This window comes from Pomacea canaliculata, linkage group LG12 (assembly GCF_003073045.1).
Source record: "Pomacea canaliculata isolate SZHN2017 linkage group LG12, ASM307304v1, whole genome shotgun sequence".
Lineage (NCBI taxonomy): Eukaryota > Metazoa > Mollusca > Gastropoda > Architaenioglossa > Ampullariidae > Pomacea > Pomacea canaliculata.
This window is the reverse complement of record NC_037601.1, coordinates 2,802,635-2,826,292: the sequence shown is the minus strand read 5'-3', so window position 1 is coordinate 2,826,292 and position 23,658 is coordinate 2,802,635. Positions and strand designations below refer to the sequence as shown.

The window sequence follows — 23,658 nt, the reverse complement described above, 5'->3', positions numbered from 1 at the left end:
GAAACTGCGGAGGATTACCAAAATCGATAGTTACCATTGGTATAATAATAAAATAAATTTACGTTTACGACACTAGTATAAAATTCACCAATTTTATTGTGTTATTAGTTTTTCATTTGATGTTATGGAACAGTTCCTAGAAGTATAGCTTCGCTTATATTTGACGAATATGCGCATGCGCGCAAAAATTACCGCCTTAATCAGCATAGGGAAGTGACAAAATTTCCTCATTTTTAGATGTATAGAAATGTCGCTGTGGCATCGTTTTGAGAGAGGGGTGAAAAGGAAGTCTGTTTTTCACGCTCATGAAGATTGGCAATACCATGGAGGCGGATTCAAACGGTTGAGCCAGGTATGTATACGTATCTTCTAGACCTACTCAAAACCCAAGGAAACCGAAGTCAATGTCTTGGTTATTGGTAATAAAAACAGAAAAGATACAAAAAGTGGGGTCTTTGATAGACTGAAATAAAATAATTTAGTTCCTTTAGCAAACCTCTTGTCTGTCCTAGTCACAGTGCGTATGTCGTCTGTTGGATGTCGTGAGGAGATGACAAGCCGACTGTTCGAATTGACAGGTAAACAATGACGACGTGACCCACAGCACAACAGAAGAAGCGCAGATTCATCTATCATAGTTTTGATTGAAATTAAGTAAAGGATTGCGGTACTTTTTCTCATAATAAGATACTTTTTTGAATTTAGGGCACGTGTTTACTGATACAGGTTGTAATGTGTTTTATCGAAAAACCTTTATAACGTTTCTGGGTAATGACGATGTTTACATGCCGTCTTAACGAAGTTGGTGGCAACGTCTGGCCCGATTGACAACAGAACTACAGTCTCGTTTCCGTAGCATGATTTTTAAACGTTTGTACAACATAATTTTGAAGAATAAGTAATGAAAAGTTTCTGTAGACATACCTTGATTCTGGGAACATCATCAAATATGTTAAATTCAAAATCTTTAATTTTTTTCATTTTTGTTTTAAGAAGTAGAGATAATAGAGATATTGGTCTAGTGTAGTATATTAAAATAATAGGCTAGATATGCCTAAATGCTTAGTTAGACAAGAAAATTCAGCATGAAGTAAACTAGAAATGCTGCTTTTGTCTTTCAGCCTGTGGTGTCGAAAATAAAAGTGTGAAATGTTTCAGTGGGGAAGAACTTTATGGGCATTGGTATGAATTGAGATGCGTATAAACGTGAAAATAAGATAAAGTTTTTTAAGTTATAAAAATACTTTATCGAGCAGCTCAGAATACAGTTTTAAGATCTCTTATTAATCAGTGATCTGTTTGCATGTTGGAGGAGTCCTGGATTTATATCCTGATACCTGTTACAGGTAAATCATTTTTACATATCATTTATTTGATTGACTTTAATATCTTGTGTGTACAGCTCCCAGATCATTTGGTAGAGATGGTATCAAAAAAGCGCGATGTTCCAGATATCATCAGAGAGTTGGATGATTTCAGCGTGTGCCTTGGTTTTGACAATGACCAATGTCTTGCTGTGCTTAAGGTAAAATTTAAGCTGTTAAAAATGCAAATAAGCAGTGATTATATAGAAGGCATTTGGCTTTAACATATTTTTAACTTATTTATAAAATATTTCATAAAAAGCCATGATTCCCTTGAAAAGTTTTTAATGCAAATCTGTTTAGCAAAGTTGACTTAGATTGAGGTTTGGAGTGTGTACATGCATTGTGTGTGTGTGTGTGTGCGCGCAAGAGAGAGTGTGTGTGTGAATAGGATTGGGCCTGGGGGAGATCAGAAAGAGGAAAAGTGAAATGAGTAGAATGCTTTCTTTTGACATTTTCTAGAGTTTTGCTTGTTTTATCATGTTTGTTCTTTCTTATATTATATTTTGTCATCTACTCATTTTTAAGAAATGCATGTACCAAAACAAATTTTGTAAAACGTACTTGCATATGCTTAATTTCTTTCCAGAGGTTACTGGGGAAACTTATGAATTTTGAACCTCGACGAAGTCATGATGAGGGGCCCCAGGATGAAGAACAAGAACAGTTTGCACATGCTTTTTGTGAGCTGGGTGGTGTAGAGGTAATGTTACATTGGTGGTCTTATGGTTGGAGAGGGAATTATTATTTTAGCTTGTTATTGTTAGGCCATAACATGTGACAGTTGGATTTTAGAACACAAATCATTGCGTTAGAAATGTGAATGCTATAAAATGATAAAAGAAGGGTAAATGATATATGATTATATCTGGCTCAGAGTCTTAATATGAGAGTAATAAAAAAGAGTGGTGTTGGTTTTACATTACACTTTGATCTTTAACAAACTTTACATTCTGTTCTTAAACTATCTTTGTTATATGTGTTTCATTTTGTGAGGACTGTTTAAGAAATAGCTTGGTTAAAGTGTCTTTACATTTTTTTTCTGTTAGGTCTTGTTACGTTTGCTGATGTTTGGCTCCATCTTACCTCACATAGCTCGTGCCAACAAAGGTAAGCTGCTGTTACCTTGACTATATGTCCTATAAGATGTTAAAATTTTTCCAATTTTCTTAGAACTTAAAAATAAATTATCATTTTTATTTTAATGTGGTGATGCTATAAATTAAGTGCTTGTTGTGCATTAAAACCTACTGTTTTTTATATAATAGCCAGTGAAGCACTGGTTAGTCACTTTGATTTTTAAAAAAGCATTTTTTAGTTTTCAAAATGTTTATAGAGTCATGGGAAAATACTCTGATGTTTGATTAGAGTAATTGTTTTTGGCAATACAGTGATATGGGAGTCGGAACGCATGCTGAGGATAAAGAGCATTGTGCTAGAGATAATGACAAAGTTGACGACAACAGTAAGTTGTGCATCTGATGCATGTTAAACATTCTATTAATGTCAGAATGCATTTACATTAATGTTTATAAAATTATTTAATTGCTGGTACAGAAAAAATGTGTACAAGGAGTATTGTGCTTTAAGTTTAAATTTTTTGCTTTGTTTTGTTTATGATGATATTTTTCACTTTCCCTCCTGCTGAAAAGTAAATGTGTCTTTTTGACCGTTTAAGATTTATCTTATATCATACCCCCTCCCCCACCTCCCCCACCCCCAAAGATAAATCAGCCATAAAGCAACAGATATTTTCACGATAATGACCTCAGTGATACAAGACTGCATCATCAACATCATCTTCACTGTCTTGTGCTCTTCCTAAAATTTGTTTAAACCTTTTTGACCTCCTTTATTTGTTTCCTTTATTTGTTGCCTTCATACATTTGAGTGCACTTTTCTATTAGATTTCTAGCCTGTTTTTGAGAGAGATTTGCCATTATGACTTTGATTTGTGCAGTCTGTGGGTGATCAAGTGACAAGCAAACTCCTGGAAAGTGATGACGTGCTTAACTATGTATTTTCCTTACTGGCACACCAGAAGACCTTTATCAATGCTTGTCAGCTCATTGAGGACATGCTGCAATCTCGCAAAGATGTTCTTGACCTTCATAGAATCAGTGAGTAGTGTGTGGCTGATGGAAAAATGATGGGTATAGAATTACTTTTACTTTGTAAATGTGGTTAGAAATATATGTTTGATGAAACTAAGCCACTCTGGTTTCCTGCCCCAAGTTTGAGTTATTTGACATGTTTAAGTTTTCCAACATTGACAGAAGAAGGGCATTTGCATGCTGTTTATGTCCAGCCATCACTTTAAAAAAATTTTAAAGAAAAACTGACATACAGAGTTAATTGAAATGCTAGTTTTTAATGGAAACATCTGGAATATACTATTTGTGGTGGCCCATTGAATCATGATGGTTGCTCAGTGATTAACTGTGGGTTGTTTTTTTTAAAATTTCAGATAACTTGCGCACATTGTTAAATTGTCTTGATGATACACAACTGGCAAACTTCTGTCGTATCTTGGCTGTTGCCATCTCAGACCTTGACATCTATGAAAATAAATCTTCATGTAAGAAAAACCAATACTTGGTGTTGAACAAGTGTAAATGAATGTTTGGTGTTTCTGTCTTTTGCAAGTGCAAGGATTTGTTGAAACTAAGTAGTTAAAGAGATGATAAATCATAAAAAATACTCTTTTCACGTTAATGCTAATATCTCTTTATCCTAAGTAGTGTTTTAACACGTATCTCTCTTCTAATGTTTAGATATTTTTCTGTTTGCAGTGTATGCTCAGAATAAGCAAAAAAGAAGTAAAGGCTTTGTCAATTTAAGAGATATAAATCAAGGTAAGTTTGATAAGTCATGTTTGTTGTGTCGTATACACTGGTCTCCCTTGTTTATATAGTCTTCAAGCTATGACATATTCTTGCTATCATTTGTTAAGGGCTGTAAAGGTGTTCCTGCTATCATTTGTTAAGTATTGTGAACATGTTCTTGCTGTCATTGACAGTTAATAGTATATTTGTAAGAAGTTCATCTGGTGTACTTGTGTTTCAGAATTGTTACTGGGAATTCCAGAGCTGCTTCCTAGACTTGTCAAAATTGCCATCAACAAAGATTGTAAGCTTTCTTTCAATTCAGTTGGCCAGAAACTCATTTTTCCTTGTTTGTAATTTGATACAATTTCTAAAATTTTTCCCCTTTGAAGAGAGAGTATAGTTTTTAAGAGAGCATGAAGATTGACAATAACAGCTATAGATTGTTAACTCAGTCGCAGTGCAAGGATGGGGTAGAGGTTGTTACTCTGGAATGCATAAAGATATTGTATGTTAAAAAGTCAAAAAGTAACTTAACAAGAAAGGAAAATAAACACTAAGAAATGAATGATGTCAGCAGAAATCAACTGTTCCTACCTCAAACCATACAGAAAGTACACATTTTTGTAAATCATAATGGAAGAAGATACATTCAATGTAATTTTGAAAGTCTTTTAGACAAGAGAAACATGAACTGTCCTTTGAAAGTCTTGCTCTGCAGGGAGTAGATTAAATGGTCATATAGGCATCAGCTTCCTTTGATGTAGAGTGCTTCGCCTTTTTTCGCAATGAAAGGAGGGTTGCAATAGGAAGTTTCAAATACTTCTTGTCAAATCCACTTCCTTTGTAGTCTAAGGGATGTAACCATATTTGGAAATGATTCAGCTCTAGTAACTATTTGTTTTGGACTTCATCTCTTTCATATCTGCATAAAAAAAAAAAATAGAGTAACTCATTGTGGATATACACATGAGAGAGCTACTGTATAGGCAGAAACAATGGTCCATGTATGCACAAAAGAGTTAGAATGAGATTAGATTATATGAAAGTTAGTTTTTAAGATGCCTTAGTGCAGTGATGCCCAACCTTTTTCGGCCTGCGGGCCATATACATTTCCGACATGCTGCACAAATACAAAAAAGAAAAAAAATAGAGCAGATACCATTTTTACTAGAAACAAGTTGTACTTACCATTAATTATATGGTAAATAGTGGGATATTTGAAGTTGTTTTCCCGAAACCAACTTCTGAATGTCTGGCTGCATCGTAGAAACACCAAGTCGGAGCACTGAATCGAAATGTTCGTCCATCGAAAAATTAAAAGGTTGAGAGACGCCCCGACGTTAGGAATAAATACTTCTTCTTCCCTTTTATCGTATTTTTTTAGGTTTTTTTATTACTAACATGCCGATTTCCTGCACTGTGGGCAGAAGTTTTGCGGGCCGGATGACATCGCGTCGCGGGCCGGATATGGCCCGCGGGCCGTAGGTTGGGCATCCCTGCCTTAGTATATTAATAAAATTATGAAATTGTGCAAATTCCTTCTGTAGACATATCGCATTAGTTTACTTCTGTGGCCTGTAGCAGTAAAGGGAAACTGTAGAAAGCATTTTTTAAAAGAAAGAACTGAATGTTATGGGGCATCAGATACACCAAGGTATAGAGGCATGGTCAGCGAACTTGACTGCTGGATGGAGTGGATAGAAAACCAGATGGCAGAAGAAGTCTTTGAACAGCAAACGACTGATGACTTTGAGGACTTTACTGGTGGTATGTTTTTGCAGAATCTGTAGTTTTGTTTTTTTTTAAAAACTGATTTATTTTAGTCTTATCTCTGCATTTGTAGCTTGCAGGGATATTGAAATACATAGCTGGGAGGATGTAACACTATTGCATTTTTTCAGACAAATATGAAAGATCAGTGCTTGCAGTTGAAATTTTTTTGGGAAAAGTAGGTTGTCAGATTTATATAAAAGCAGTTAGCTACTAAGTATTGTATAAAAGTTTTAAAATGTTGATTGCATTGCCTTCTAATGTTCAGGAATCTCTGAGCCTTCAGCTGAAGGGGGTCACATGATGGTTCAGCAGGGTCTTAAAATCACTGAGGAGCTGGTGCAAAGGGTTGAAGTGGTATATGTGCTGGGTCTCTTCCTGCTGGGAAAGCATAGAAAAAAGGTTCTCTCTCTTTTTCTGTTTTTAGTGTTGTAATTGAAAAATAAGTCCAAAATCTAGCATTGTTTTATGATCTACTTGATTGTGATAATAAAAATTATCTAAGGCAGGCATGTCAAACATGCGATCCATGGGCTGCATGTTGCCCTTTGCAAGCTTACCTAGCCCGCACAAAGGACACTGTAGCAATTTGCAAAATCTGTTATACAGGTTTTTTCTTACCTTCCTGAAAAGTTTAAAAACTTCAGGAAGGTTGCCACAAGAATTATGGCAATGTTCAGCACCTATGTGTGAACAGTTATTTTCTTTATGAAATCAACAAACACTTCTCAGAGAACAAGACTGACTGATCAAGACCTCTCATCTCTGATGAAAGTCAGAACTGCACAGACATTTCAGCCAGAAAAAAAAAATGTCATTAAAACGAGGTGTTAAGCCTCAGGACAAAACATTAAAAATAGTGGTAAATGTTCATTTTGACATGTAATTTTTGGACAATGTATATGTTGCTGTTGCCGTTTAAATGTGACTCATGTGGCCATTGGACCCTCAGTTTGACATGCCTGATCTAAGGTATATGTATTTATTACTCTTGGCAGGTTCAGAGAAAATTAGCTGATCTGAAGCTGGCTCCAGGTCTTAGTGATTTATTTGATCAGTTCATCTGGAAGTACCAAGTGTAAGTAGTTACTTTTCTTCTGATGCATCCATTTATTTCAAGTATTTTTCAAGGCTCAGATTCTGGTAAATAACTTTAGTCTTGTATGTTGAGAACATTACCATTCCATATCCTGGAATTTTTTTTTTTTTTTTTTTTTTCTGACACCCACTGTAGAAGAACTACATTAACATTTTTCTTGACTTTAAATTGTCTTATTGTTATTGTTGCTTTTTAATTGCCAGTTGAATAGGAAAGAGAAGTATAAGAAAATTTTGACAAGACTAATTTTAAGTTTTGCCATTTGCTTAAGTCTTTACTACATTTGAAGAGTTACAGAAAATGAAAGGTAATTTGTATAACAAATGTTGCAACAGTGGGAGGCACCACAGTCGTCACCGGCTGCGAGGTCACAATGCTGCCTGTGAGTGCAGCCCAGAGGTCGCCCTTAAAATCCAGTTTCTTCGCCTTGTACATAGCTTCTGTGATCACTCTGAGTATGTGCACCTTTTACTATAAGTTTTCCTACACCCCACGACATCCTGGCACTCGTGTGTGTAACATAATGTGTCAGAGTGTATTGAGAAAAAGTCAGTGGAATTGGAGAACATGTGTGGCAGAGGACAAGATTATGAACAGTATCATAGATTTTCAGGGTAGCTGTTAGGTTGCTGCATGTTTCAATATGGCAGTCATTGTAGAAGAAACTTTCAGGTCAACGATCATTATATTTGAAAAATGGAAGAATGCCGTTGCAAAACTAAATGAATCTGTTCTGGAATCATGTTGAGACCATTTGTACTGGCAGTAGAATATTTGTAGATCCATGCTTGCAAATAAAGCCAGTGCCTGACTTGTTTTCTTGTGAAGGTGATGATACAAACAAGTCTATTTTGATTGCATATGATGGGATATCAGTATTTATCATTTAAGCCCAACTTACTATTTCCCTTGCCTTTTTCTGTATGATTTTATCACCATTTTCTGGTCTTTCACTTGTCTATCTACCCCCTCCAAAAAAATCACTTTATGCTTATTTGTATCAAGTGGTAGTGGCACAACAGTAGCGTTAAAGTTTTTAAAAACGTCTTTTTGCAGTTACAAACACCTCTTGTTATCAAAGAATGAACTTAGTGAAGTCAAACGCATAAATGGTAAGTCTTTTGCTTGCTTGATAATCTACCTGTGTGCATGTGTTGGGCAGAAAAAGCACGAGTTATATGCATAAAAGCAGATATTATGGAAGTCTTTCTTCTGATCCTGATTGTTTTAGATTGATAAGCTTTTCTTTGTAGGAAATGTGTAGAGAACATTTTTGGTGCCAGAGTATTTATAATTTTTTTTTTCCAATATTTACAGCCAAAGCTGGGACCCTGGCTTTGAAAAACCTAGACACCATCAACAAGTAAGTTGGCTTGGTGTTATGCATTTTCTTTTTGCTGTAAGAGGATATTGCATCTTCAGTGATATTTGTTTTCAGATGAAAATATCTGCTTTTTTTTTTTTAAATCAAGATCATGGTGGGCTGTGAACAGCAACCTTCCCTGTTAGGAAATACTACTTACTCTCAGACTTTGAGATAAGAATTTGTTTATTAGCCAAGTGACGTTGCACTAGGAATTTGACTTGATGAAAAAGACAGAACAAAAAGAAAGAATAATGAGGCCTGTCATTAGTAGTATATGTTAGTAAGCACAACTAAATTCAATTTTAGGTCTGTTTATATATATATAAAGCACAACATTGGTATAAAGAGCAAGACATAATATCACTAAATCTGTGTGGTGGCACACTGCTAATTGTTACCATATGACAGACCATTAGCAGTGAATTTTCATCTGTCTCTAAAAACTTCATCAGCAACTTTGATCATGCAAAGTTTCTTGTTAAGGGTGGTCAATTTGTGGCAAGCATGTGTCATTTTGTTTAAAAATGAGACTACAGTGGTACACATTCACATTCTTCTTCTCAGGCAACTAATGTGTCGTGGCAGCAAAGGATTGCTGACCAAAATTGTTGAAGTCATGAAAAAAGAGCCCACAACCTCCACCTTTAGGTAAGCATGAATCATTATGTACCAGAGTCACACAGGTCAGGAAAAATGTGAAAAGTTTTGAAAATAATATTTTGCTATTTTTTGTTCACCATCAAAATAGAAATTTGCTTAGGTGAAAACATACTTTTGTTCTAAATGAAGGAAATGGCAATATGTTTGCACATTGATGATGCTGTTAAGGTCAGCTTACCTCAGTCAGCTGTGACTCACAAATAAAAAGTTTATGGCATTTTTCCATGGCTGCAAGGTGCAGAATGAAAAAACAAGTTTTAGAGGTACTCTTTATGGCAAGGAAGGAAACAGAGATTCAGTGTGCAGGAAAAAAAGATTGTTCAAGGTTTTGGCCATATTTGTGTACAAATTTGCTAAAGAGTTGAAAGTTTAGGAGATGTAGTGGGAAACTTGAAAAGTAATGGCTGACCTTCAAAGTGGTATTAAAATGACTATTCAGAATGATAAATCTTTAAAATCTATCAGCTGTTCTCCACCAATCAGTTGTAAGTTTTGGGGCAGGAGGTTGGTGAAACACATGTACTTGCGATTGTGACATCACTGTCCATGAAGCGGCTGGTGGGGGGGGTGCTATAGGAAGAAAGGAAGGAAAATGTCTTAAGGCTGGGGTTATTTATAAACTCTTTAAAGTTTAGGGACTGACCAAAAGTGGGTGAAGTTGTTTTCTTAAATGCGCTCTTGTCAAGGAGAGATTAGAGTGAGCAAGGTAGGATGGGTGGGCAGGAAGTATGGCTACATCAGAGACGGTTACCATGTTCCAGAGGGAGCCTGGTCTTGTCAGTTAAAGGAAAAAAAAGCTATCATACAGTGTATGAGGGAATTTATAAAGTTAACATCATTAGATGTTTTGATGAGACTAATAACCAATTCTTAAGTAATGGAGAACAGCAGACAATCTCCATAATCCTACGTCTAAAAAATAATTGCACCTGAGAAAACTTTAAATCAGTTTTCTCATAGTATTCCTTTGCAAAATAAGTCATGCTTAAAGTTTCATTAAAATAAGTGTTCTCTTAAAGCATTTTTTAAAAATCTCTTATTGTTGATAAGAATGAAGTGAATTAAAAAGAAGAGATGGTTTGAACAGGTTCTGACAGTGACAAAAATGATAAATACATTCATGGTGTGCAATTAATACGTTTGTACATATTACTAACAGGTTCTGGTTAGCTCGAGCTGTGGAAAGCTATCTTCGAGGAGACACGTCATACTGTGATCAAATTTTTCTTATGCGGCGGGGTTTACTGCAGGTTTGTTGCCTTTTTTCCCTGTTGTGCTGCTTTATGATTTGGTGGAAGATTGCTTTAACGATTATAGAGTCTTTGCAATGCTTTTTACCTATAATTTAGCAAAAGAAGAATGTAGCAGGAGTGTAGACAGTCCTTCAAGTAAAATTTGGTTTTTAATTATGGTAGTTTTCAAAAAACAAGACTTAAGACAGTTTTATAAAATGCATTTAACATTCCATCTCATCCCAAACTGAAACAAACTGCATATGTACTACGACACAGACATTTGTACATAGAAATGGGAGAACTATGGTTGTCTAAGTGTACATATGCACCTGTACAGACTGCTTTCAATGCATGGTATTGGTAAAAGTGTACATATGTATCTCTTCATCTACAGCATGTGGCCAGTAATATTGTGGAACATGAGATTCGGCACAAGGAAATCTTGCAGAGCAGCTTTGATCTTCTTGGTGAATTGATCAAGTTCAACTGGGAAGCATTCAAAACATTTGACTCTGTTCTTACTACACAGTCTAAGGTAGAAGGTTTGCTGTTTTTATAGGAGTTTATAAAATAATCTTTACTGTCTTGGCAAATTGGCTAATTGGTAAACTGTTTCAACATGGATCAACTCTACAAAAAGTGAAGATGTTTTTAACCCCAATCTATTTCTTATCCTCTATTAGATTCTTTACAACAAAATAAAAAAAAGCTTCTTGCTGAATAAAATACTTAATAGTTTTAAAAAACTCTTCAGCTTAGTAAATTATAGTTGTAGGCTTTAGGTATTGTGCTTCAACACAGCATAGTTTTGCACCAATTGCATGATATTCCTGCACCATTATTATTATATTTATAACATTATTATTATAACTATGTGACCCACCATGATGAAATGAGTCTTAACTCAAGAGCACTTTTGTAGGAGAGGCCCTGAAAGGTGATAAGGGTCAGTTTTGTGCAGTTTTGACTTTTCTTTAAAAATGGATTCCTTGGTTATTAAACTAACAGGAAAATACACCGCTATGTTAAAATAAAAGTTAGAAATTGTCTGTATTTTAATCGAAGTACCCCATGGCAGTCCAACCTGATTTCCAGAGGCATTCGATGAAATTCAAACACTGTTTTAGGACTTTTTTCCTTGTCAGAACCTTATCGTGTTATACCTTGCCTGAGTCCGGAGTCTGTATTTTCAGTCTCTTTAAAGGCTTATTCAAATATTAATGAATCAAAAGAGTTCTTCAGAAGTCTTTGATTAAGCAAATCTGGTCGTTTATCTTGACACTGTCCAGTGGGAGAATCAGCCAGTGGAACATTTTGTGTTTTTTATTGAATAAAGGGGAAAGTGTTTATTCCGTGCTGAGTGAATTAACTGTACATGTGTATAAACAAACACTTGGCATAAAAGTTGTGCTTCTAGAAATTTTAATTTTTGTGTGGCCTGCCAGTTCCCTAAGTCTTTTGGAATTTCAAGCAAACAGTTTTCTTCATTTTTGTAAAATTTCTCTACTCATTTTTGCCATACTAGTAGATAATTTTTTAGTAGTCTGCTAGTGTGCATGCTGATTTGAATGCAGCAACAGTTTTCTTCCATTTCCATTTATTTTACTAACAGGGAAAGGCACTAAAAGCATGCAGATATTCATTTCTATGTACTTTTTGTTAGTTGAAATAATGTAACATGCTGTATTTTATCATTATGCAAAATTTAGCACAGTGTAAGCAATTAGAAGTACCTGTTGATAAGGAAAAGCCTGGTGGAATTGCTAAAAAAATCTTTGAGCCCACTTTTCTCAAAATGGCCAGCATCGTACTTTAACACTTTTAACCTTTATAACTCATTCAGTTATAGGACTAGAGGAATAAGTTTAATATTAAAAGAAAGGCCAAAACCTGTACATTTAGAAAATATCCTATTTGTAAAATCCCAAATTTTTGAGTTAAGACTCATTTCATCGTGGTGGGTCACACAATCAAGTAACATAGTTGATGTTTAAATATTTTATATTTCTAATCCTTGTCTTGTCTCAATCAGTGGCTGTAATTTGTATAGGTACATAAATTATTCAATTTTTGCCATAAACTTACAAGAGATGATTATTTATTTCCATAGACTTCGAAGAGAGAATTATAGTGCATGCAGAAATAAGCTTTGTTTTAAATGTTATTTTAATATGGTGGCATCATTTTTTGTTTTGTTTTATTGTTTGATCGTAAAAATTATAAGAGATTTTATTATTTATATATCTTTAAATGAATGATCATTTAAAAAAAAATGTTTATAAATGGAATGTTTCTCTCTCGCAGTTTGAAAAATTTGTTACAACAGTAAACAGAAACATGGTAGACTCCAACATGTTCATTCGCAGCCTTGTCCTCTCTCTTGAGCATTTTCGGTCAGAGGGGAAAGACACAGGTACAGTGTGAACGCTTTCTGATCCTGTTCTCACATACACACACTTATCGTCTACATTCTTTAACTCTTTCCATCTCAAGTCAAAGTAGGCCTCTGTGACAAATTTTATGCATATGCGGAAAGAAGTATATCTTAATATTTTATGCACACATTTTTAACAGTGAGTCCATTGTCTTAACTTAAATCGAAGACCTGATCTCTTCCCACATACCTTATCACTTGCTGCCCTGTTTTCTCACAGTACAATATCAAGAAACCACTTTCCCTTTAAAGTAAGCAAGCTTGCAGCCAGTCTGTGAAGACAAGAAGAGTATGTTTACAAATATATATGTATATTTTCCAGAGATGGACAAGAAGGAAAGTAAGCTGATGGCCTACATCTGTGATTTTAGCCGGCAGCTGGATTACTTGTACAAGCTTATTACTATCATCAGTGTCCAGAATCTCACACAGGTGGGTCCTCACAATCATTTACAGGTTGCATGGTATATGCTTGGACTTGTCTTTGTTAGCTTCAGGTTCTTGGGTAGGGTCTGTGACTGTCAGAAGTGTATTTCTTATTGTCTTTCTGTTTTCAGAGGGATTGCGATCAGTGTATTCAAGCAATGTTTTAAATCTAATATTTTCAGATGCTCACTATGTTGTTCTACCAGTTCTTATTCCTTTACGCCCCAGTGAAGCATAGGGCTGGATCTTGTTTCACCAGTAGGGTTCTTTCTGTTTGGTCCCTGTTTGAGTCATTTTCTGTCTACAATCCAAATGCACGATTTACTCATAGGTCACATAGTTTACTCATAGGTCACACAATTTACTGTAGCACTCTGGAAGTGTGCTAACTTATTTCTTTTTTTTGTAGAGAGTAGTAGGTTGAATGACTCACGAGGCTGTCTTTTCCCTTGCCTTCTGCATACATAATAGCCAACCTTTAACTGTCCCGCTCGTGTTTGCTTGGCCCATCAGGCAGTGCAGGATGGGGGTTGTACGTGCATCCTTAGGATAGCCACTCGTGTACACGCACACTTATATGAACATGGTCATTATATCTGTACACACGTATGTACAAATATCCATCTTTATGCACCTTTACACATGATCACACATCTGGACGAAACCTCATTTGATAGGTAGGAAGGGCAAGGAATTTAAGATTTTGTCAACAGAACAAGAAGAAATATGAAGATGCACAAGAGCTGTAAAGTTCAGCAGTAGTGTTTATTATTATGACAAAAGATTAATTTCCTTGCGACCTTCATGCTGATTTTTTTTGCATCACACAGCCTTGCACTACTTTGAGCCAATAAGACATTTTTTGGATGTACACAGGAAAATGTTAGCTGTCTCAACACAACGCTGGTTTTCCTCATGTTTGCTAACAAAAAGAACCAGCTTCCCCGTTACCTACAGGCCCTTCGTGATGAGAAAGAGAACATGGCTGATGTCACTGGGGCAGGATCCATCCTTCAGAACTTCAGGTCAGTGGTCACAGCCTCAAACACAGCAGTGCCAGAGAGTTACATTTGTTGGAAAAGATTTGTTTTAACACAGTATAGTCACTGATATATTGCAGTTTTGATGGGTTTCTTGTTAAAATTACTGATGGACATGAGACATATTAATGAGTCATGTGATGATTATTATTACTACTATTTTGTTAAAGGTCATAGTTAAGAATATTTTGTGTTACTATGATGTTGCATTCCAGTAATCTGTCTGCTGCCTTTTCTAGCTGTGTTATGGTGTTAGTTACAAATTCACAAAGTTGGCTGATTTTTATTGTTGTTAATTCTACAAAAAGAAGTATCCAAATCGGTGAATAAAAATAGGCCCAGATTCATATTATGTTGTGTTTTATGCATAACCTGCAGTATTTGTGGCATACATACATACTAGTTCCTGTTTGTATTAACAGTGATCATTTATTGAAGCATTACATTTGAGTGTTGTTGTTACTTTGAGTGTTTGATATGCCCACACAATGGTTTTTTTTTTTCAAGTATTGTTTGATGTTCTGTTACAGGGATTTGTTGGTGTTCTGGCAAGACCACTATCTGCACAAAGACAAGGATTGCAGTGCTCTGGAGAAGGTACATTCATGCACAGGATTGTTCCCAAGCACCTGGCTATCTATAAAGATGCAAACTTGTGCCCTCCCCCACCCCTTACACACACACACACAAAAATAAGAAAAATGCAGGTGAAGACACCAGTAAACCAGAATTATAATCCTTAAATAAATATCCCATGTTAAACCAGGCACACAATAGTGGCTGTGTAGATTACTAACAAACTAGAAGTCATTTTAAACCGGAACTTAAGGTTTCTTTTGGTTTGTTTTTTTTCAGAGCTCACGAATCAGTTTCTCCTACTGGAAAAAGACAGTTTCTATGTTGGTGGGTGAAGAGAAATCAGATCCTAATACGGTTTTGTACTACATCAACCCCATACCTGGGGGACGGACCAACTGAACCCTGTGCCATGTGTTTGCATTCCTGATTGTGCCCCTGTGCAGTGATTTGTACTTGCTGGTCATACTTGAGGCATAGGAGAAGGAAAAATACATCTTCTTGAAGGATTTAAGATGGCATTTCCTACATCTTTTTGTAGTTTTTGATCTGTGGAGAGCTGAGCATGTGCTTTTCCTGGCGGCGTTACGTGCGTGTTTTTTTTTTAGGCCAGCACACTTTGTTGATTGGTGAGGCTGGAGCTTCCTCTTGTGGCCCATACAGATATTCACCAAGCTGCAGATGGGTGCTGGTGTGCTCTGCAGAGAAGTGGTCTTTGACGGGGTGTACGTGGGTGGGGAGAGCAGCAGGAAAATGAAGCTGTCTTTTAAGAATTAAAGATATATATATATTTTACTTTCTTTTTTAAGCAGGGGACACAGGGAAAAGCCTTATTTGGTCAAATGCCATTGGATGGTGTTTTTTTTGCCAGCAGTTCTGTTGACCGTCAAAATTGTTGGCAAGACCAGACCTTTACAACAGTGATTTGCCTTTAGCCCATAATATATATGTACTGCAGGCGATAGGGAAACTGTATGGCAGGGCATCATCTGAAACTCATTTACCTATATTTGCATTGGAACTATAAACATCTATCGTGACTGGCTGGATTTTTATGTCCAACACACCATTTTTGTTTAAAACTGACAATTGTTTATTTAATGCTGTTGTGTTGTCTGTTTTGTCAAGAACTACTAATTGTGTTAACAAAGAGTTTGCACTGAAGGAAACTTAAAGTGAGAAGTTTCCTCACTTAAAACATTTTCATTTTATAATTTTATTTTAGACCTTGGGTTTTGAGCATGCCCATAGATATTTGGGCATATGTGTTCATGTGCCATTTACCATAAGCCTTCTAATAAGTGCTTTAAAGAGAGAGGATGAGGAAAGAGTGTGTAAATGCATGCACATAGATTCTTGCATGTCCTTGAGTGTGTGTGTGTGTTAGTATAATTTGAACTTCAGGATGCTTGCAAGGGGATTTTTCTTTGTAACAAGTACATGTTTCAGCCAAGTTAATAATCCATCAGAAGAAGAAAATCTTTCAAAAATAAAAATGACTGTTGGTTGCATGTACTCTGATACATTGTACTTTGGTGCTTCTTGTATTTTGTTTTCCTTTTTCTTTAGAGTTAACTTATTGGAAGGAATATGGTAAAAAAAAAAAAGACTAGTTAGAAGAGCCAGGCTTATGTTGAAGGCGCTCAAGCTATTTGAAAATAATGAAATGATGTGGATGCTTGGAGACTGAAAGATGTGTGAAGAATGCAAGTTTTTTTGTGTTTGAAGTGTATGATCTTTGGTAAAATGCACATTCATTATAATAGTTGGATTTTTAACTTATTATATTTTGGTTTATTTAGTCTACCTCATAAAGCACTTTCTTATCTGTGGCATATTTAACTACTAGTTTATGCAGCTTAGGTTGTGAAGGCCATTTGGCATATGGCATACAGCTTCACTTGTAAGAGTCCTTGCTCATATTTTCAGTATTCCAGGAATAATTAAGATTTTGCGATATCTCTGAAAGACATAGTTACCTAGAATGAGCTGCATTTTTAAGGAAGTAGTTATTAAATTATTTAAATTTGTGAAAGGGACCGAAATCTGCAAGATGTGACATGACACAAAGAATGGGACTGAAATCCATGGAACATGCAAAGTGTGTATGGTACAAACGAGTCAACATTTCTAGTTCTATATCTCACTTGGGAATATTGTACTTTTCAAAGGGTGCAACAGTCTCTGTTTATGAAAGTTTTAGGGGTAGCACACAGCAATGAGCTGGTTTGTTATCTTTGAGGGATTGGGCTCCCCCCTTTTATTTTGTTAATTGTTCTTTGTTCTTCCCTCCATTTGTTGTGATATTTGCACTTTTCTGGGTTGTAAGCAAGAAGGTATCGGCCTTCAGAATTTGTTTAATGACTGCCTGTCTTGTGAGATGTAGTTCTGAAATAGATTGAGTGTAAGGCTGCACTTGTAAGATGGCATAGAGTGGAAGAAGGGGCATCACTGGAGTATTCTAAGTTGGAAGTTAAAGACAAGGCTGTAAGTTTGAAACCATGTGTACTTAATAACACGAGTTATCACCCAGCACATGTCACAGAGCATTTAGCTTGGTTTTCTGATAATACCTAATACAAATAGAGAAAATGAATCCATTTTAATAGGGAAATACTTTAAAATAAAAGCATGCTGTTTAAGTTTGGTTGAAGCTTGTAAGTTCATTTACACATGACTGGTGTTGAAGGTAGGATGTGTGCACATTTGTTTTAAAAATTTGCACTTGATGCTTTTTAGGTAAGTATGCTACATGCTGCTTGTAAGGTTCCTATCTACTTCTTAAATTTTTTAACAAATAAATTCTTAGACATGCACACCATAAAATATTAAACTGGATTTACTGTCATCTCCAACTGTAACATACTTGATTTGGTATTCTGTCTCTGTATCATGTTTGTGAAAATACAAAATGTGGTTGGTTGGCAAACAGGCTGTTTATACAGTCAAGTCCTTTATATAGTCTCTCATTATATTGTTGCTGTGTCCCTCATCCTTCTGATCTGTGGAAGCTATTGTCTGTTCTCCTTTTTTCAAATATTGCCACGTATAAACATGAAACTTGAAGATGGAACAGTTTGTAGAACATTTCACAGTCACGCTTAAATGTTACAAATCATGCATATATCATTTTCACACTTGCCATGAGATGATTTTTTTACCAATAAAAATTCTTTGGAATGTACAAAAATCATGTGAATGAATGAAAAGACTGCTGTTAACATTAGTCTTGACTAGAATGAACTTGTGGCTACAAGGAGAACAAGTGTGTTAGGTGTTGTACTTCAGCGAGGGTTGTTCATATGATACATATGCATCAGTGAGAAATAGAAATAATAGTGAATGCTTGTGAACTTAGTGAATTTTTCCACTGTATGTGAAATATTTGGTTCACGATTTTCCATGTTTCAAGCCAGTGACTGCTTTTTTTTTTTTAATATGCAAATGATCATAACCAAATACCTGTCTTTAATTGAGAAAAGCATCAGTGCGTTAGTGCTCTCTGTGTATTCACATGCGTGCATATGTGTGTAAGTGAGGGGATTCATGTAAATATTCATTGTTATGTATGTGTGTGTCACTTCTTGGTCTGTTCACAAAATTAACTTAATCTGCTGATTGTCATGGATGTTAAATATTAACATCATTCTGCCTGTCAGTCTGATTGTCATAGATTTTAAAAATATTAACATCCTTCTGCCTGTCAGTCTGATTGTTATAGATGTTAAAAGCACAAGCATCTTTACCCATTAGTCTGATTTTTCTGTCTGCATCACTGCCCCCCTTTTCATCTCCACCTCGCTGTTATCTGCAAAAGTACGATATGTTTCCAGTTTACATCTGACTTTTTTGTTGCTTACCAGAAATTTTTTTTTATAACTGCATTGTCAGAGTCAAGAGTTAAAAATACTGATCTGAGGTGTTGTTCATTTTCCTGTCTTGATGAGGTTCATGGCATCATGCTGTTGATCTGTGGCACACATTGGGGTATGATGCTGAAAGACTTTAGGATGCAAATGGCATTCATTTTGTACACTTTAGAATACTATGTCATTATAGTGGTATTATTTGTCAACTTTTAAAATCTGTTCAAAATGTGGGGTTTACTATCTTGTGATAACTTTTATGCTCAGATATAAACCATATGCCAAAAAACATCCTAGCCTACCACAAAAGAAATTGAAATGCTCTAAAAAAAAAAATACAACATAGGAAGCATGTTCGTAAAATAAAATATTGTTTGCTATATATGTGTAACATACAAAGATTTTTTCCTTAGCTTAAATCTGTCATAGAAATATTAATCTGTTACTTGATGGTACCTTAGTTCCAGTGACTTCCACTTAACAGTTTACTGATGTTTGGTTCATGCCTGTGAACATTCTGCCCTGCATGGTGTTTCCATGCCCTTTGTTTCATTTCATTGTCTGTAATTTCTCACTTGCTCTTGCTGTATTAATATTTTCCCTGGGGAACTGTATGGACACTTTCAGAAAGTTCTCATTCTTTGGGGAAGTTGAATTAATTGCATGAAGAGAATTAGGACTGAATATGATAATTATGGTTATCATGATGTGTGCATGTGTGTGCAATACTAGGACAGAGACGAAAAGAGCATTTTTAAAATTTCCTTTTTATGACATAAAAGTAGTAAGCTGGAGAAGATCATAGCTAAAGACCATAAAGGTTGTGGCGAAGACTATGAACTTTCCAGTCATGTCTCCAGAAGAGGGGGATTATCACCACCTGCAAGATCATATTTCCTAGAATTCTTCTCTACCCCATCCCCCCCCCCCCAAAAAAAAAAAAAAAGATTTAATAAGATACCATTGCTGGTTGAGCAAGAAAGTTTTCATTGTAATGAGTTACATTGGTGAGGCATGTTGAAGAGGCTTATATTTGATAGACATCCAACATGTCAAGTGCAGAGACTCTGTGATCAAAGAACCAAAGCCATTTGTAAATTGTAAAAGATCAGAAGTAAAATTTATGGTCATGAAAATTTTCATCTTTTTGGGCTCTGGCAGAGTCAGCTCAAACTTTTGTTTTAAGTGTCTTTTCTGGCCGATCAAAGATGGTCCCGTCCACCCTTTTTTTAGACTTGATTAAATATCAGCATATCGAAATCATTTATTGCTGGTAACATTGGTGATTTTGATGCAGTCTCAAACACTAGTGGCAAATTCAGAAACTTGCATGATAAAATGCTCCAGCAATTACATAGAAAGTCCTGCATTTCATAGACCTTACTGTAGGTGCTAGTGTTCAGGAAGAGATTTCTCATCAGTAGTCCATGTTTGCTCAGGAGCTAACGTGGAAATAAGACTTCACCACTTTTTGCAAATTCCTCTCAATTTTAGCTGCATGGTAATGTATGAAGAACTAATAAATAGCTCAAGTGTGCGATGCAGTTTGTGACAGGTCAGAGGATGTTATGGATGGGTGTGAAATGAAGTGTTTGAGTTACTTCTGTCAGCAGCTGCTGTTGTGCATGCCCTTTGACATCATCAGTGTGAGTTTAATAATGTTGGTGATGTACATATAACAGAGCTTGCAAAGTCATGACTTCAGTGTGTAAGGATACGTCATAATTTTATTTTGTTTGTTTTGGTACTGAAAATTAAGTTAAACTTAATGAAATATATGAACCAATGTTTTGTACAGTCTGGTCTTCAACACATTTTGTAAACAATACATAATGTATTTATGCATTGATATTGTTGAAGTGTTTTGCAGTCATAAATTATCCATTATTGGTGTTTCTTGGTTATTCTTCACAATAGGGGATAAAAGGTGGGGTGTTTTGGGGTGGGGATGGGGGTTCAGTTTCTCATGTTCATGTAATAAGAGCCAGTTGTTCCTGTCATTGTGTCTGATTCTGTTCACAACTAAATGTCTGATTATCATTATTATGTATTTTCACACTTGAACTCATTTTGAACACTGCAGTTAAAATGGTGGAGTTGCCAGCTATCATTTGTGCAACTGAGGATAACCTTCAAACATAAAAAAATGAGGTTGCTATCACAGATTCTTAATGTCACAGTGAGTTATATTGATGATAAGGTGTTACCAAAGAAAAAAAGAAGAAAGCATGACAGTCATTCAGAGTGATACCAAGTTAACCTATTATCACCCAAGTTAAAGAAAAAATTTTCCCCGTTAACCATTAAAGCAAGTTCTACAGATGCTCTAGAGGGACATATTTATTTTTCTTATTAAAATTTGAAGCTTAAAAGTAAGCTGATGCATCTTAGACCAAATGAGTGTTCAATTATCTTTTTTATTTTTTTAAAGTAACACAAGTAGACAAACCACCACGAGTTATAAGTTAAAGTTATTCTGCCTTTTGCCATTCGGGACGTCTTAGTCAGGAGTTAATAGTGTTGAGTACGTATATTGGTGCAACGTACTTGTATTCTCTTTTATGTTAGATGTAAAAAGTCAATTCAGTAAGCAGAAAAGGCAACTTTAGTGTCGGTGTCCACATTGTTATGCATATTATAAAGTGATGTGTTTTTACTGTCATGTAGAGCATACTGTGGTGGTATTCTTCTGAGTGTGTTGATCTGCATCGGTGTTGACACATGCCTGTAAAACTGAAGAAAGATTATTTATTGCATTCAACTGTGCTTCAATGCAGAACACATTCAGAATGCTTCATATTGGTGAGACTGAATAGTCATAAGCACTTGAAAATCTTTTTCAGTTTTGATTTACACTTGCATTAAGTGCTTACGTTAAAAAAAAAAAAAGTTTTGCAAGTTGCATCTGAATCAGTAGGCCCTCAGAAATGTTAAGTATCTTGCATTTTAATGTTACAGCAGTCATTCTGTTATCCAAGTTTCAAACTACAGTACTTTCCCAATGATTTGCAGATTTATTAATCAGTCGACAAACGAAGAAGCCTTCATGTATTAAATAGTGGGCGACCTTTTAGTTTCTGATTTGAAAGTTTACGAGGGTCTGGGTTCTCAAGATTCTTTATTCTCCAGTCACTGATAGGTTTTTTCCTTTCTTTATGTAGATGAGATAGCATGTCTGTATGTGCAATGGTAGATTGGCTATCCATGTCATCAACAGAGGATGGGGTGGGGGACTGCTGCATTTGATCTGAAATTTAATTGGGCCGATTAAAAGACTGCACTAACCACTTGATTCAAAGCTGGGGTTGATTCTTGACATGAATTACAGTATTTTCCATTCATGCCACTTTTTCTTCTATTGCTGTCCTATGACATGAATAATTCTGCTTATTAGAAGGTATGTCATGGTATGTGCTTTGAGAATAATGGTTGAATTAAAAAATTTGGTATACTTCTCTGAAGAGTTTCCAGCGTTCATCATAACGGATCTAGTGAATTACTGTGGATTGGCTCCCTTCCAGCCGTACTGGTTCACTGGATAAACTGACCTTCATGACAGGCTCTGACCATGCTACCTTCTAGTGCAAAATGGCTTTAAAAAAAAACCTGTGGGACAGGATGGCAGAGCACCTGTCTGGAAGCCTGCTCTCCAGCTTATCTTGCACCAAGTGAACAAGCTTCTCCATTAGACGTCTTGTTTTGCTCTTTCCTTCTGTGTGTGACACTTGGCCCTTCACTGCCAAACTGCTTGACACCACTGATGGTTGTGGAGCACTTAATGTGGCTGATTGAGCCTGTTACAAGGGCTTCCCTAGTGTCTATTGAAAGGTTTTCAGGTCACTGGTCAAAGCAGTACACAGCTTTAACATTACAAAAGTAATAAGTAGGAAAGTTGCAATTTGTGTGGAAAGGATTTGAAATTTGCATTTCTAATTCTCCTTGAGAGAAAAAATAAATAGGTCCCATTAATGCTTGTTGATCAACTTGTTCATGAGTAAAGTATAATTGCCAGCTAGGCGGTATCCTTTTCATGCATTCTGCTTTTTTTCCAGTACATTCAAGTGTCCAGCATCTTTTAAGTGTCATGAATGTGCAATGAATGTGGTTTTAATAACCATTGCATGGTGCTGGATGTACATTCTGGGGGTAGGCCATTTACATTTTTGAAAATGTTTCGTTTGAACTATTAATATACACAGTTTGTCAGGGTTGCTAGAAGACTCTGTCTAGCACCAAACACCTGTGTTCTTGATCACCATCGAATTGTGCCCCATTTCTCATGCAGAAGTGAAAATAAAATGAGCCAGTACAAAATCGCTTATTCTTTTATTATTTACTTGACTGAATTTGACATACCCTGCAAGCTGGTAATTTGCTTTTAAGTGTATCGAGCATTGTTATCAGACAAGTCGAAATACACTTGTGTTCGTCACGTCAAAAACAAAATCCTCAAACGGCTGGCCTATTTTTCTGTGGAAAGTCCTTGACCGAAATGCTTGCATGGGATATAAAGCTGGAAGATATACTTTCTACTGGTACATTACTAGCTAGATTCACCTAGAGCTCACATGTACAATATTGATTGATGCCTGCTGTAGTTACCGAAGCTTTTACATTTAATACAACTTGGAATTCAGTATCTAATATGGCTAGTTGAAACACACAAGATAACAACGACAATGTGGAGAACATCATTTAAAATAATCACTTTCAAAATTTTTTAAAAACTTTTAAAGCCTAATTTAACCATCATTACAGTTTTGAAGCTGTAGATGTTGAATTTACTGTTGACGGGAGAGAAATTTTTTTTTTTTTGCATGCTAGAAATACAAAGCCTGACATTTTAAAGTGCAAATAAAAAGCTATTCTGGAAACTTCAACACACGAGATTCTGTTTTTAAAATATAACTGCCCTTTCCATGAACCCCACCTCCATTCAACCACAGAAAGTAGCAACCTTAGGTTGAACAAGAATATGCACTATTAATGTTTTT

General features: G+C 35.7%; 1 protein-coding gene across 1 annotated transcript; it reads left to right on the top strand.

Moving 5' to 3' along the window:
- The first annotated feature begins 175 nt into the window (after positions 1–175).
- On the top strand, positions 176–23,327 carry LOC112576511 (short transient receptor potential channel 4-associated protein-like). The gene is made up of 23 exons (XM_025259012.1): positions 176–352; positions 1,403–1,525; positions 1,954–2,067; positions 2,414–2,474; positions 2,756–2,829; positions 3,325–3,484; positions 3,832–3,942; positions 4,157–4,219; positions 4,431–4,493; positions 5,837–5,959; positions 6,231–6,364; positions 6,961–7,040; positions 7,397–7,516; positions 8,118–8,173; positions 8,379–8,424; positions 8,992–9,075; positions 10,247–10,337; positions 10,717–10,857; positions 12,627–12,735; positions 13,079–13,188; positions 14,059–14,207; positions 14,753–14,819; positions 15,078–23,327. Exons 1-23 carry the CDS (start codon positions 248–250, stop codon positions 15,198–15,200), a joined length of 2,307 nt encoding a protein of 768 aa, XP_025114797.1. The 5' UTR covers positions 176–247; the 3' UTR covers positions 15,201–23,327.
- The last annotated feature ends 331 nt before the right edge of the window (positions 23,328–23,658 follow it).

Excerpts from the sequence above, each read along its gene's own strand:
- LOC112576511 (XM_025259012.1), top strand. The coding sequence starts at position 248 with ATGTCGCTGTGGCATCGTTTTGAGAGAGGGGTGAAAAGGAAGTCTGTT. Across the intron at positions 2,068-2,413 it reads GTGAGCTGGGTGGTGTAGAG|GTCTTGTTACGTTTGCTGAT; the intron begins GTAATGTTACAT and ends TTTTTCTGTTAG. Across the intron at positions 4,494-5,836 it reads AATTGCCATCAACAAAGATT|ATACACCAAGGTATAGAGGC; the intron begins GTAAGCTTTCTT and ends ATGGGGCATCAG.